Below are 15,754 nucleotides of genomic sequence, written 5' to 3'. Positions count from 1 at the left end.
GGTTCGAACGCATGCAAAAGTGTATAGATCATAAAGGAGAATATTTTGAAAAACAATAAAGTCATTTTCAATGACAAATTACTGTTTTTTTATTATTAGACTCAAAATATAAATAGTGCCCCTCGTATTTTCAGATTTGATTGCGTTGAAAGTCCGACAACCATATCGGCACGCAATTATAATTTCTGAAAATTAATTCATTTAAATGAATTTACAATAGTTCAACATCTTAACGTTCTGACCGTTATGGCGCTTCTTAATTTAAAGCATTGTAGTTACATTAGCGGTCTTTCAATCTTATTATTGTCAAATTGATAAGATTAATCAATAGATCATTTTCAATCCTACAACTTTTGTATAAAACATTTTTCTCAAAAATGATTACTTTTCAAGATATTTAAGGGGTCGGGGACTTTTTCTACACTCTGTGTATATATATATATACACATTCATATATGTTCAGAATCCAGATTAGGTTTGAATTTCGCGCCGAGTTTCGCGCGCGATACGTTATGCAGCGCGAGACGCTAATAAAGACAAAGCGTTCTCATAATAAATAATTGAGGTGCCTACGAGGCGGCCAATTGGAATACGAAAGAGATACAATTTATATTTTAACTAAATAACACAACATCATGGTTCTAGATCGTTCTAATTTTTATGTAACTTCAATGAATCGAATTCTACAAGATTCGAGAACGATTTGGAATCACGATATTATAAAAAAAGGGGTGTCATTAGTTCGCTCTCAATTTTGTGCCACACGTTACGTTTAATTGTGATATCAACGCGTTACATCGTGTTATCTCCGTTTCTTGCGGAGCCTGCGCAGGAAACGTGTAAAAGTTCTCAGTGAATTAAGGAATATTTTTAATAAATCGAATTAAGTCAGTGTATATGTAAAATATTTCAAAAACTTGCGTGTTGTCTACGTTACTCCATCCTGTATCCTGCGGTGTCGTAACATTATTTTTGGTCCTTCGAACCGGATTTCTTCACATTCTGGCGTGTATAATCAGCAGCATCACGGACTGTGCAGCTTAAAGACGTTTCTGTGCATAAACTTGTAAAGCATAAGGCGATGGAACAAAAGAAGGCAATGAAGGCACTGGTTGAAGCGCAAGTAGAACTGTATGGGCGCATCTCGCGCACATACGATAATTTAAGGAAAGTCGGCGCATTTAAACTCACAAGGGCATTCATCACCACTACTATCAATTTTCTTGCAAAGTAAAAAAAGTTTGAAGAACAGCATGATTGTCTTCGTTGGAACTATCTTGCTGATATCAAGGAACATGAATATCATACAAAGGATTTCGTGGAGACGATAGAAGAAATATAAATACGTCGAGCACTACCAAATTGCACGTGATGTTCAACGCTGATCACGACGGAAGGAGATTCCTTCAACAAGCATCTGATGATTGGACCAAACTTTGCTTTCGCTCGCTGACACGATGCATTCTGATGCGATGGTGATGGCACAGATATGTCTTCGTGGAAACATCGAAAAAATGTACCGACAAATCCTGATATATCCGGATAATCGGGACCTGCAGCGGATTATGTGGAGAGATGATCAGGAGGAGGCAATCAGCGAGCAGTTGAATACAGAGTAACGTATGGTCTTTCATGTGCTCCGTATTTGGCGATACGTACCTTGCGACAGCTGGCTGAGAATGAGGGTGCGTTATTTCCGAAAGGGGCCGTCGCGCTGCAGCGGGATGTACGTCGATGATATTTTCATCGGAGCGGTAACGTTGGAAGAAGTCCATGAAGTTCAACGTCAACTGATGGGCGTTTGCACAGCCGGCGGCTTTCCATTAAAGAAATGGGCTGCCAACGACGCATCTCTTTTTGTTCGGATGCTCAATCGGATTCCCACGCATGGCGGCAGCATCAAGGCCACTCGGCCCTCAGATTGCAGTGGCACCCGAGTTCCGACTCTTTCATGTTCTTTAACAAATTTCCCGAGATCATATTTAAGCGAACGATGGTGTCCTAGCTCCACCTAGATGGTGCACAGCTCTTTGATCCATTGGGATGGTTAGCTCCGGTGGTGGTACAGGCTAAGATTCGTATCCAATCAATTTGTTTGCAGGGACTGGACTGGGACGTTCCGATGCCCGACAACGACTCAATGGAAAACATTCTGCGGGAGCTCATGCAGCTGTAGAGGCTTGAGGTACCTCGGTGACTTTGGAGTTCCCCTTCCAGTGATTCATTGGAGATTTATGGCTTTGTGGATGCCTTCGAGAAAGTCTTTGGTGCGGCGGTCTATCTGTGGAGAAGAGAGGCATGGAGTGGACGATCTCACTTGTGGCAACTAAAACAAAGGTGGTTCCACTAAAACAGGTTTCACTCCCTCAGTTGGAGCTGTGTGCGGCAACATTCTTAGTGCTCTTGGTTTCGCACGTGCAGGACGTGCTCGGCTTGTCGAATAGTGAGACTCATCTGTGGTCGGATTCGATGGTCACGTTGAGTTGGATTCGAGGGTTTGTAATTGGATCCGTCACGCTGGCTGACATTTGTGGCGAATAGAGTGACAAAAATTCAAGGAGCTTCCTAACGCACAGTGACACCGTGTGATGGGATTGGACAATCTAGCGGATTGTGCGTCACGAGGCATGTCTCTCAGTGCCCTTGAACACTTTAATTTGTAGTGGAAGGGACCTCCATGGTTGACAGGCTACTCAAGTCCATGGACATCTGCCCCCCCATTCCTGGAAAATCACGACCTTTCAGAACAACGCAATAAGTCTCACATTTCAGCGACGCGTTCAATTCCTGTAGAGCCTGAAACCTTACAGAGGTATTCCTTCTTGCAGAAATTATTTTGAGTTACAGCTTGGTATCTTTGTTGGCGATTCTTGCGTGATGGCTCTCAGAGTCAAACGATGGAGGCCATCGTTTTTTTTTGTTTTGCGTAGGAGGAGAAAATCTTCGTACACCCCGATTAGGCAATCCTCCCTTGCGGGAGTTTGAACCTAACCTAACCGAAGGAAGATATCCGCGCGCGGTGGTTGTGCCGGATTCGGACTTCGTTTCTGGAGAGTGCGGCTCAGATCAAACCCGACTTTCGTCGAAGGGCTACTCGCTGTCGGGTCTAATTCCGTAAGGATAGGTCCAGCTTTCGCACCAGGTGACTACTCGACGGGACCAATGTCAATCTTGCCATCACCCATCCAGGTCCGCCTACCAACTAAAAACTCCCCCTTTTCCCTGCACTTCTTCCATGCACGTAGGGGATTGCCTCGGAACCACCGACTGGTATTACATCAGGGCAATCCCCGATGCATATGGGACGGCTCCCACCTGCCGTGCGGATCCTCCTAGAATTGTGATAGCGATAACCTATTTTAATTCATATTTACATTCATATACGAGGGTCGTCTGAAAAGTTTTGAGCCTAACATAGAAACAAGTAATTTTTCGGTCAAATTCAATTTTATTTTTCCACATAGTCTCCTTTTAAGTCGATACATTTTTTCCAGCGATGCTCCCATCCTTTTAATCCATTCAAATAATACTGAGCGTCTTGCTTTGCAAAATAGGCTACGGATACGATGACCTTCTCGTTCGATGAAAATTTCTGTCCTCCGAGCCAAACTTTGAGCCTAGGAAACAGAAAAAAGTCGCTGGGGGACAGATCTGGTGAATACGGTGGATGGTCAATTAATTCGAATCGCAATTCATAAATTTTTATCATGGCGACTGCTGATATTCGATTTTTTCCATTTTTACAAAAACATTGACATTGACTGGCATAAATGACTGTCAAACAACAACTAAGCGCCGGAAGTAGCTACAATTTTCGCAGGTATCTTTCAAAGTATGTACGATTATAGTACCAAAATTGTTTTAACGAGTAATGCCATCTTCATGTTGAGGCTCAAAACTTTTCAGACGACCTATGTATACATTATGTACATTCCTCGTCTAGTCGGAGGATCCCGGTGGGGGAGGGGGTGGATCGGGTCGAAGTTCTTTACGAATCCTCCTCACCCCCTTGTGTTCCCTTTCCGCTTCCTCCTTTCTTCTTATGACTATCTCGCAATAATTCGCGAATGCTGTCCACGCACTGGCGGAGCCCACGATGGCCCCGATCGCCCGGGTGTACTCTCGGTCTAAATATAAATCCAGACCGAGAGCCACGAATAAATTCCTTCTCTCCACTGCCCATAAGTGGAGGAGGGTGTGCACCGCGTTATCCCGCGCCGCCATACAGTGTTGACAGATCGGTGTTTCTGCCTTATTTATCTCAGATAAATACACTTCAAAACATCCATGTCCCGTAATCACCTGAGTCATACGAAACGTGAGGCCACCGTGAGCTCTCGCCATCCATTCGTGCAGTCGGCCGACAAGCGCCTCCCGCACCGCGGCTCCCGGCGCACCACGAGGTAGTTTCTCGTACCTATTTCGCCACCTATCGATCGATCTTTTAATCTCCTCTTCTCGGATCCTATCCATGATTTTAGGAGCCACGAATCCGTGCTGCCTTAGACACGCCCGTCGCCTCAAATACGATCGCCTAAGGCGATCGGCAGTAAGATCGAACAGCACCATACGCGCCAGTAACAGTGCCGTCTCATGTGATATCATTCTGTAACCCCTAATCATTCTCAATGCCAGCTGCCTTTGCAGCTTGGCCGCGTTTCTTCTAATGGTAGCATCGGTCATAACTGCTTGTGCCCAAATAGAGGCCCTGTACAACACGAATGAAAGCACTACTCCGGCGTAAAGACGACGCCTACACTCACCGGTCTCCCTATGTTGGCCGTTAGTCTCCCCAGGAATACCGCCATGCCGAGGGCCTTAGGGAGAATGCATCTGAAATGCTCCCTAAACGTCCATTTGGAGTCGAGGACCAGACCCAAGTACTTCATTGTGGTCTGGATCTCGACTTTCACGTTCCCGATTTTTAGCTTCGCGCGTGGCACACTCCACGCGAACCGAATCGTCTCAGTCTTGGTCATCGATACGCTTAGATCGAGCCGCTCTATTGTCCCTAGCATAACGGCAGCCCCGAGTTCCGCTCTGATTAACGCCAACCCAAAGGACAAACCCCTCCCCACAAGGAGGATATCGTCCGCGTAACATAGGACCGAACAGCCTATCGGCAGTCTAGTTCGCAAAACGGAGTCGTATCCGACATTCCATAATGTCGGTCCCAGGACAGAGCCCTGTGGGACCCCGCACCTCATCGGATATCTTATATATCTGTTTTTCCTGTCCATATACGTCAACCATCTGTCGAACAGATAGCTATCAATGATATTCCGGAGATATCCCGGAACCTCTTTCTATAAGCGCGTTTTTGATGACGCGCCACGGGAGGGAGTTGAAGGCATTGACAAAAGACAGCCACGACCACCACCCCCTCCCGCACCACGTCATCCACCATTTCGCGTAACCTCCAAAGGGTATCCACCATAGATTTATTTGGTCTAAATCCATACTGAGATTCCAAAATATCTCCGGAACCATCCAGGAAATCTGTGAGTCGGCTGCACACAACTCGCTCAAGCAGCTTGCTCGCCTTACTTAGCAGGCAGATCGGCTTATACGATGACGGTGAACCGTCCGGCTTCCCTGGCTTCTTGAGCAGTACCAGCCGCGCAATCTTCCACTCACGCGGGAAGATTCCATCCCTAAGGCACGCCGTAAAGCACCTCATCCATCGTCCGACTAGGACGTTTATAACATCTTTCACTACGCGTCCATTAATCCCATTGGGACCGAGTGCCTTTCCCATCTTCATCCTCCTAGCGGCCTCCAAGACCTCCTCGCCCACTACCGCCAGAGTGTCATCCCACCGGGCCGGGGAGGAAGGCTCAACACCCCCATCCCCCGTATCCGCTGGGAATAACACTTCGACCACCTCCTCTACCACTGCAGGCTGGAGAGTCTCGGTGAGCCGGGGAGCACCCCCCGCAACTTATTAAGAACAATGCAATATGGCATACCCCAGGGATCCCTGTCCAGAGTATCCAAGAGGCCCCGCCACAGGCTTATCTTGGATCTCCTAATGGCACCCCTAAGAGCACTCCTCACGTCCCTCAGCTCTGCCCAGAGACCCCGGACCGTCTCGGAGTCCTTATACCTTTTCCGTCGTTTAATTATTCTTCTGCGGACCTGCATACAGCGAGTCCGCAATTCCGCGATCTCTTCATTCCACCAGTAAACCGACGGTCTACCGGTGGACCTCACACGCGGCATTGAGACGTCCGATATCTCCGCCAGTGCCCTGCTCAATCCGCCAGCTAGGAACTCAGCCGCCACATCCCCATGAGGGGAAGGGCAAGCCTTAATGCTGACCGTCGCGTTGAGAAGATCAATGTTTATCTTACTAATATTCCATCGAGGAAAGTACCTATCCGACTTATTTTTTCTAGGAGGACCAACTACGCATTCTTGTACCCTCATGAAAATGTAGCGGTGATCCGAAAGGGACTCGATGTCCACCGCCACCTGCCAGCCACCGATCATTCGCGCCACTGAAGAGGAGGCCATTGATAAGTCAATGCTCGACTCCCTCCGTGGATGCACGCAAGTGGGAACAAAACCATCGTTTAGCAAAACTAGGTCGAGGCTCCCAGTCCACTCCGATATGATCCTTCCCCTACTATTAGCTTTGCCCATATCGCACGCGGGATACCTGGCGTTAAAATCTCCTAGTACCAATACCGGCTTTTGCCCACACGACATTACCCGATCACCCAGGTCATGCAATTTCCTTTTGAAATAAACGTCAGGTAAACTGGGGGAGAAGTAGCAGCTAAACACTACCACTCTCCCCCATTCTACTGAGACGAATCCCTCCCCCCTATAGAGAGGAGAACATGGTATATCCATACAGGAATACTGCCACGTGATCGCGGTCGACGGCGGATCATCCAGCGATAAGACTCAACAATCACTATCAATCACCGAGTGCGGTTCGGAGATCGCAACAATTCCTAAACGTTCCTCCTCGCATACTCGCGCCACCAGGTCCTGCGCGGGCCTTGAGCTGTTAACGTTGACTTGTGCGATATTAGCCATTGGGAGGTTATCCTATCCTCCACCATAGGAATATCCTCCAAAATTTACTAGTCGAGTCATTTTCTCGCGCTCCATTTTTATTTGCATTGTAAATCATCGTCTCGTCGATCACTGCTTTCATCGGGCTATTATAGGGAGCACAACCGTCTCCTCCCGCCCTATGCCCAGCAGGCATATTTCTTCCCGCGCACACCGGACAGTGAGGTGAGGTCCTGCATCCACCAGCCTTATGACCTTCTTTACCACAATTGAAGTATATATTGCTCCTATCAATAGCGCTCCTACAATTGACCCTAGTGTGTCCGACAGCGAGGCACCTGTAACATTGGAGTCTCCTCTTCGCGAGAGGCACAACTCGTATTTTAGACCATCCTATTCTAAGACCGCCGGTCTTCGTAAATCCTTCCGCACATGTAATGGGGCATTGAATCCAGGCGGTGTTCATTCCTCCCCTTCCTGGTCTGAAAGGACCCACTTGAACATCCTTTGGCTGAGCCTTCCCATGTGTGCCACAGCCTCAGCAATCTCCCGAGCCGTAACTGACTCGTCTAAGTCGAGGAGGCCGAATTCCACCTTCCTTATCGGTCGCACAATTTTAATTCCTGCACGGGCTTTAAAGAGAATACCAAGTCGCTCCGCAAGGGAGTCAGTTTTAGACGTGGCGTCTTCCCCCGGGATCTCTACCAGAAGTCCCACAGATTGTGCTCGCTTTACCTTAGTGTTCGCGATGCCAAGTTTATCCAGAGAGACTCTGACTCTTGTTTCTTCCATAACATCCGTGTATGAGGGACCCCCCTCCTCGCATCAAATCATCACCGCAGCTGTGGTTTGCTTTCGCATCCCTGCACGCACTGCACTCTTGGGGGGGACCACCGCTTTTGTCCTCTCATTAGGGCGGACCCGAGAGATCCTCTCCGACATCGCCGCATTGTTACTGCCACCCCGCACCACTGTTGCAAATGTCCTACCTCTCTTTTGGTTTTTAATACGGTTTTCGACATTTGACGCCATTATATCAGAAGCATGCACTCGCGTCCTACCACTATCCTCGTCGCTCGGTATCACTTTTTTCTTCTTCCTGCTTCTCTTCCTAGTGATGATTTCCCATGGCTTATCTTTTTCGGGTCCAGAAGATGGGAGCCATTCAGTGGGATCCTTATCCGGTCTGTCTCCTGTTCGCTAGACATCGCCTCCAGAACAATACGCCCCTTCTCATCTATCAATTTTCTTTTTACCGAGGAACCCTCCAGGATAATCCTGGAAATCCCCCTTAAAGGAAGACGATGTACCGGAGGCAAATCTTCCGTTCCTCGTGAGAAAGTCCTGCTCCGAGAAGAGGCATGTGAGGGTCCGGCCACCTTGTCCACACTTGTGTCCTCATACTCACTTCTTCTTTCCCTCTCCGTTCCAGTTTGTAACTTACTACTGGTAAGTTCTCTCCTAAGACTCCTAACCTCCACACGGAGATTATCTCTATCCTTCTGGATAGTCACCATTTGTTTCTTTAGTGCCTCAATCTCCCGTTCTAGCTGAAGACACCTTCCACTTATTACTTCGGCCGGTTCTTGGGCCCTAGCTGTATTGACAGCCAGTTGCTGCACTGCCTGTCTAGCCACTTCTACACCAACGATAATCTGGTGTCTTAGATCACCCTTCATTGATGAAGTTTTCTTTTGGGCTCCATAGGCCGCATTTAGTACCCGTAATGTCTCAGTCACTATGGTCTTCGGTGACATTTGGAGAAACAGATAAGTTATTTCATCCACTGCCTTTTTCTGCTTATATGACAGTGAGTCGTCCTGGACACTCCTGCAATTTTCTCTTTTTCCCCATCTGCCGGTCTTTCTTTGTAATTTTGAAGAAGTCCGGATTGTCCAAGACATCGTCTTCATATCCGTCCATTCTGGTGGCATTCATCTTAGAAAACGACCTACTACCCGGTATGTTGCTACCTTTAGGTTTACGACCTCTCTTTTTTCCTCGAGGTCCAACGAGGTCCGTCGACGTGATGGAGTCCGTTGACATGGTCTCTTCAGTGATATCCATTATAATAGGCGCGTCGGAAGCCTCAGCTGCCGTGATAGGCGAGTTTATGATATCTCCGTCCATTACACGTAATCTCAGTTCCCTAGAAATTTTATGTTTGACACAATCCTGGGTCCAGGTCCCTTATCACTGGTCTTAGTTTCATTGTCTTAGTTTCATAATTATTAATACAATCTTCTGACTATTAAGGACCGTATCATCACCTCTATTCGCTTCACTTCCCCCACTGATTGATGACCTCTCTAATTTCAACCTGGGTTTCTCATACCTAGCAGAGTACTCTTTTGTGAATCAGAAGTGAGCGTCGTACATACCCCCCAGTCCCTGGTGTCACTTGTACCTTCAGCGGTAACCATATCGGCCGCGGAGCCCGCCGGCAACCACACGACCAGCCTCTCGCTTGATTCTCCTACAATTATGGAGGTCGATCGCCCGGTAGCGGGGACGCTACCCCCGGGAGACCGTGGCGAGGATCCGAACACCCGCTGTGTATTATTCTTTTTCCTTGTGCTGTCCATATTGTATATGTTACCGACGATGAAGAGATTGGGTGACTCGCCGGTAGATCACCCAACCCGTCTCTAGCTAATTCCGCGACCCTTATGCGGACGACCACTCGGTGACGACACCACCGAGCGACCTTCATATGGGGGTGTACCAAAGTCTAGGTAGTGTGACTTACCCCCATCCTAGCTATTACATCCTTGTCACAGTATGGACTCCCACACACCTCTAGGATAGGGAGTAAAACAGTAAAACCGAATCGAATAACCCACATCCTGGAGTTTTCATCCCGCACAAAGGAGATCTCAATCACCACCTCCGTGTCCGGCCCTTAAGTAGCATCCGTCTGATGTCGACCAAGTCCGGAACGAGGCCAGCAACCACTAACACATTTACCCTGGGTCTTTGCGATCGAAAGACACCACCGCGCGAGCACGAATGGCCAATACTGATCCAAGACCAATCTATCATGCCTCGCTCATGAGACACAATCAGATCAGTTTCGCGGGAAAAACGCGCCGCACACAAAGTTTCCGACACAGACCCGACTTCCATTGTCCTTAAACTGTACTTTGTCTATTCAGTCTTATAGCCTATGACATATTGTCTTAAAAGTTATCATACACATTTCATGTTCACTATTTACAACTATATACACCTTCCCTCAGTCACTAGCGTCCCTGCGCTCCCGTCTTGGCCGCTATTGAGTAGTTCACTCACCATCCATTTATCTCATAGCCGCGCACCTCTATGAGATAGGGGGACCTTTTATAGAGGGTCCAGCTCGTTGTCCGAGAGGTCGGGTGCAATCTCGGACACTCGGTCTCTTCCAGTAGTGCAAGGGAAGAGATTACGAGAGCTCAGGCACCGCGGGTTTGCTATACCCGTAGTGGAATCATATCAGATTGCGCCCGAATAGATCGGTCCGCATCGGAAATGATCCCACCCCTTGCGGGGAGAGGCCATCATTTGACTCTAAGATCTTATCCGTGTCAGAGGTGGGCCGAGCGCTCAAGAGTTGGATCAGGGTGATGCAGATCTCAAATTACGGAGATAAACACAATAACAAAGGAGAGACTAATAAGCAAGAAAAATACTCATCAAATTAAGCCTTGTGAACTCTCAAAGCATTCTCAGAATCGGAGACCGATTTAGACATTCACTTCTGACTTGCGACAAAAAACACCCTGTCATTCTATTTAAATCTTCCATACTCACTGTTCTCATAATTGATTCCTGCCATTTTAGGACGCTTCACGGGGGTGAGCAGCAAACCCTGGGGACTCCTTAGACAGCAATTTTGAATTCCCTGTGGGCGTCAAAAATCATATTCATCGATACCTCTGGTGCTTGCGATGGCGGGCGGCATTACCACAACCCTTGATGAGTGATCTTCGCGTGACACCGTCGCGTCCTTTCCAACATACAGGAGTGGACTATGCTAGTCCTATAATACTGCGGATAATTCGAGAACAAGGACATAGGGCGTACACGGCATACATCATTGTCTTTGTGTGTCTTTGCAGAAACACATCTTGAGGCAGTATCAGACTATACGACAAGTATCAGACTCTCCTAGCCGACGGTTCTACGACGGTTCATCTCCTGCCACAGAAGGTGCCAGATTCTCTACTTGGACTGCGGTACCAATTTCGTGGGTGCAGACGCAGATCTTCGGAGACTGTTTAGCGCTAGCAGCGCGGACGCGCGCCAGATCAGCCATGCCTACAGAGAAAATAATACAGTGGCATTTTAATCTACCTCGCTACTCCGTACTTTGGTGGGCTCTGGGAAACGGCAGTAAAGTCTCTCAAACATCATCTGAGGCGAGTAATTGGAGATTCCACTCTCACTTTCGAGGAAATGGCTACATTTCTCGCTCAGGTAGAAGTGTGCTTCAACTCACGACCTCTTCATCCTCTGAGCGATGATCTGGAGGATCTCGTGGCTCTCACACCAAGCTACTTTCTTGTGGGTTAAGCTCTTACAGCACTCCCAGAGCCAACACTGTCGAATGTGCCAATATGTCAACTCATCCTCTGGCACCACGTTCAGCAATTGCGCACACATTTCTGGGATCGGTGGTCTAAGGAATACATGCACAGTCTAATTACTAGACATAAATAGTGGAAAGATGTAATAGCGCCAAGATAGGACAGTTGTGCCATTTGCACAACGAGGTCACTCCACATACCAAATGGCTTCTTGTAAGAATCATCACACTGCATCCCAGATCGGATGGACATGTGCGAGTTGTCACGATACGCATTGCTACTTCCGAGCTCAAGACACTTGTGAAAATCGTTCTCTTCCCGGAGAATGTACGTGCTACAAATAATATAACGTAAGAAAGGGGAGGAGAGAAATTTGTTTGTAACAAATTTCTTTTATTGTTCGCTCGTGCGTGTTTCCTTATAGTATTTGGCCTATTTTGCCGGTTCAGATCGTTGTTGGTTCACATATATATGAAAGAATAAATCTACATGAGGAAGTCCGCGCAAGCGATTGAAAGAATCACCGTACGTTTACAACAGCGTACATATGATTAAAAATCTATACGTCTCCGCCGCTACATCAGTTGGTTCTTGCAGAGTTTGAATTTAGAATAGGATGTAAAGTAAAACCATAATCTTTATTGGGAACACAATATGTATTTTAAACTAACTTTAATTTGCAGTCTTATCTTTAAATTCATTCATTCATTAAATATCGCATTCACGCGACTTGTTTACAGCAAGCGTTTTACAACGCCCCACTGAGAGTTTTCGATGAACAATCTGCATTGATTGGGAGCACCCTTATCAATGTGTAGGATATTATCGAATTAAGTAGGTGGTGTTTCGTTGATAGTATCAACGAGACGGGCGGAATGTTCGGAATCTAGAACAGATTTGAATGTCGCGCTGAGTCTCGCGCGTGATACGTCACGCAGCGCCAGACGCCAATAAAGACAAAGCATCTTCACAGCAAATAATTGAGGCACCTATGAGCAAGGCGGCCAATTGGAATACGTAAGAGATACAATTTATATTTTAACGAAATGACATATGTCATGATTCTAGATCGTTCCAATTTTTACGTAACGTCCGTGAATTGAATTCTACAAGATTCGAGAACGATTTGAAATCACATTATAAAAAAGGGGTGTCATCAGCATCTCGCCTTCAGTTTTGTGCCGCACGTTACGTTAAATTGCGATATCAGCGCGTTATGTCATATTATCTCCGTTGATTGCGGAGCCTGCGTAGAAAACGTATAAAATTTCTCAGTGAATTAAGTAATATCCTTAATAAATCAAATTAAGTCAGTGTATATGTAAAAGAAGTCACAAACTTGCGTGTTGTCTACGTTACTCCATCCTGCACCCTGCGGTGTCGTAACATTATTTTTGGTCCTTCGAACCGGATTTCTTCGTATTCTGGCGTGTAGAGGATCGACTAAGAAAAAAAGTCCTGTAGAGATGCTAGTTTTTGCTTCGTTTTGGAGAAAATCACAAAAAAGGTAAAGCGTAGTTATGTCGATCCTGCACTGCCTCTGAAGTATTATCGCTGAAATCGTGCACGAAGACAATAATAATAATTCCGTTTTCAGGTAAAAACTTTTTTTATTTGTTTACATTTCTGCCTTTCTCCTATAAATTCGTCAGTTACTCGTCAGAAGCTATCGAATGAATTACTTCTGTCACAATATGCCACCTACATATTCTAACGTTGAATATGCTGACATGGCTTTCGTGTATGGTTTCTGCGACGGTAATGCCACAGAAGCGATGCGAGAATATGTACGCCGATTTCCAAACAGAAGAGTGCCGGATCGGCGAGTCATTACGACTTTTAATAGGCTGCGAGAGACCGCCTCATTTTCCATTCTTCAAGATCCATTAGGAGCGGATATGCAAGTAGAAAATCATGTCCTGCACCACTTTGATAACAATCCTGAGACCAGCGTCCGGAGAGCGTCAGCAGCATTGCAATTACCATGGCAAAGAGTCTACCGAATTTTAAAAAATGATAACCGCCATTCGTACCATATTCAAAAAGTGCAGAATTTATTACCTCAGGATTATTTCAAGACGTTGAATTTTAGCAATTGATTTTATGAGCAATTTAACAATGATAATTCATTTTCATCAAAAATAATCTGGACGGACGAAGCTACATTTACAAGAGGAGGAATTATTATATTTAATATATTTAATATATTATTATATATAATAATAATCATCATAGAAATTATATATCATGTATGGGCTCACGAAAATCCTAGGACTGTTAGGGAAAATAGGTTCAAGCATGAATATGCTGCTAATGTCTGGCTCGGAATTTGGAACGACTCTCTAGTAGGACCATTTTTTTTACCCGACAGATTAAATGCAGCCAGATATACTGAGTTTTTTGAGACTGATTTCTTTGATTGTTTAGAAGACATTCACCTGCAGCAACGGATTGAAATGTGGTTTCAACTTGATGGATGTTCAGTTCATTATGATAGATCTACTCGAGCTTGGCTAGACAGATATTACCCACGACGATGGATTGGACGTGGAGGAGTAGTATCTTGGCCACTCCGATCGTCTGATTTGACACCGCTGGACTTCTTTGTATGGGGAACCCTGAAGTACGAAGTTTATTCGTTGTCAATCAACTTAAGAGAACAATTGAGAAATCGAATCGAGGCTGCAGTGCACCAAATCACCGGATCACTGTTTGGCTGCAATACGAGTTGTCCGTACTAGATACAATGCTTGCTGCGAGAGGCCAACATTTTGAACAATATCTATATTAAGCAAGTGAATAAATACAATGTGAATAAGTAATGAGAAAGTACAAAAATTAAAACTACGTTTTGTCTTCCTTTTTTTACGGTTTTTTCCAAAACGAAGTAAAAACGAGCATATCTCTACCAGACTTTTTTCTTAGTTTATCGATCCTCTACGCACTCTCGAAGTTTAGACATTTAAATTCGGGACACCCTGTATGTACAGGGTGTTCCAGAGCAACTATACCAGGCTAATTTCTTGAAAAATATGTATTATATTTTCGTGAAAAATGTTTCAGACAAAAAATTGTCGACTTTCGAAGGAAACATAAGAGGGTACCATTGGTTTGACCTTGGGCGGCGTTGTTAAGGTCAGGAAATGGTCGCGTTGAATTTTTCAAATGGGACCTCCTATTTTTCATTATATTTTATTGTATCTTACCTCGAGGACTTTTCAATACACTGTAATATTTTTTCATTAAGTATTTTTCTAGTTATAAGGCTCGAAAGAGTTACAGTACAGCCTGCATTAGCATTACCCAAGGTGCTTGACCGGCGAACCTTTTGAATATTGTTCAGGATCATGTCTAGGATAACATTTGTCAAGATCAAGGCCATTGGAGATTATTCCTCTTATTTTCATTTTTGCACTAAAAATTCATTTTTACGTTGATCCTGAACAACATTCGAAAGGTTTTAGCCGTCTGTCGGACAATTTGCGTAATGCTAATGTCAGCTACGCTGTAACCTTTAAGCCTTATAACTCGAAAAATACTTATTGAAAAAATATTTTATTATAGTGTTTTGAAAAGCACTCTAGTTACAAGAAAATGTAATAAAAAATAGGGCGTTCCATTTAAAAAATTCAACATTGCCATTCTCTAACCTTAACAACGCCGCCCAAGGTCAAACTAATAGTATTCTCTTATGTCTTCCTCGAAGTCGACAAACTTTTATCTGAAACATTTTTCATGAAAATGCATACTTTTTAAGAAGTTAGCTTGGTACGGTCTATATATATATATATATATACAGGGTGACCCATTTTAACTTAGATAGCCAAATAACTCGAAACATCGCGATTAAATAAAAAAATGTTTAAAACAAAAATTGTTGGATATGAAGGGGCTGATAGAACTATGACCTTGACAATGACCTTGACCTTCATTTTCAAGGTTATTTGAAGGTCATGATCATTTTTTTAAATGGAATTATATGAATTTTTTTACATACTAAGTGTACAAATAAGTTTCTGGGTTTTTTGATCAATGAAAAATGCAAAATTTCAAGAAAAAACAAAAAGCGGCTTATTCAAAGTATCGTCCCTCGCTAGCTATACATTTTCGCCATCTCTCTTGCAATGCATGAATACCGCGACGATAGAACGACTCGTTTTTGG

The 15,754-nt window shown here is 45.1% G+C and overlaps 2 protein-coding genes across 2 annotated transcripts; both read right to left on the bottom strand.

The window, feature by feature from the left end:
• Nucleotides 1–3,939: 3,939 nt before the first annotated feature.
• LOC108721834 (uncharacterized) lies at nucleotides 3,940–4,683 on the bottom strand. The gene has a single exon (XM_018446608.1). The coding sequence runs from the start codon at nucleotides 4,681–4,683 to the stop codon at nucleotides 3,940–3,942; it is 744 nt and encodes a 247-aa protein (XP_018302110.1).
• Nucleotides 4,684–5,889: 1,206 nt separating this feature from the next.
• LOC108721833 (uncharacterized) lies at nucleotides 5,890–6,711 on the bottom strand. The gene has a single exon (XM_018446606.1). It carries the CDS (start codon nucleotides 6,709–6,711, stop codon nucleotides 5,890–5,892), a length of 822 nt encoding a protein of 273 aa, XP_018302108.1.
• Between the last annotated feature and the right edge of the window lie 9,043 nt (nucleotides 6,712–15,754).

The sequence above is a fragment of the Mycetomoellerius zeteki genome, unplaced genomic scaffold (assembly GCF_001594055.1).
Source record: "Mycetomoellerius zeteki isolate Tzet28-1 unplaced genomic scaffold, Tzet1.0 scaffold184, whole genome shotgun sequence".
NCBI lineage: Eukaryota > Metazoa > Arthropoda > Insecta > Hymenoptera > Formicidae > Mycetomoellerius > Mycetomoellerius zeteki.
This window is presented reverse-complemented; position numbering and strand designations above follow the sequence as displayed.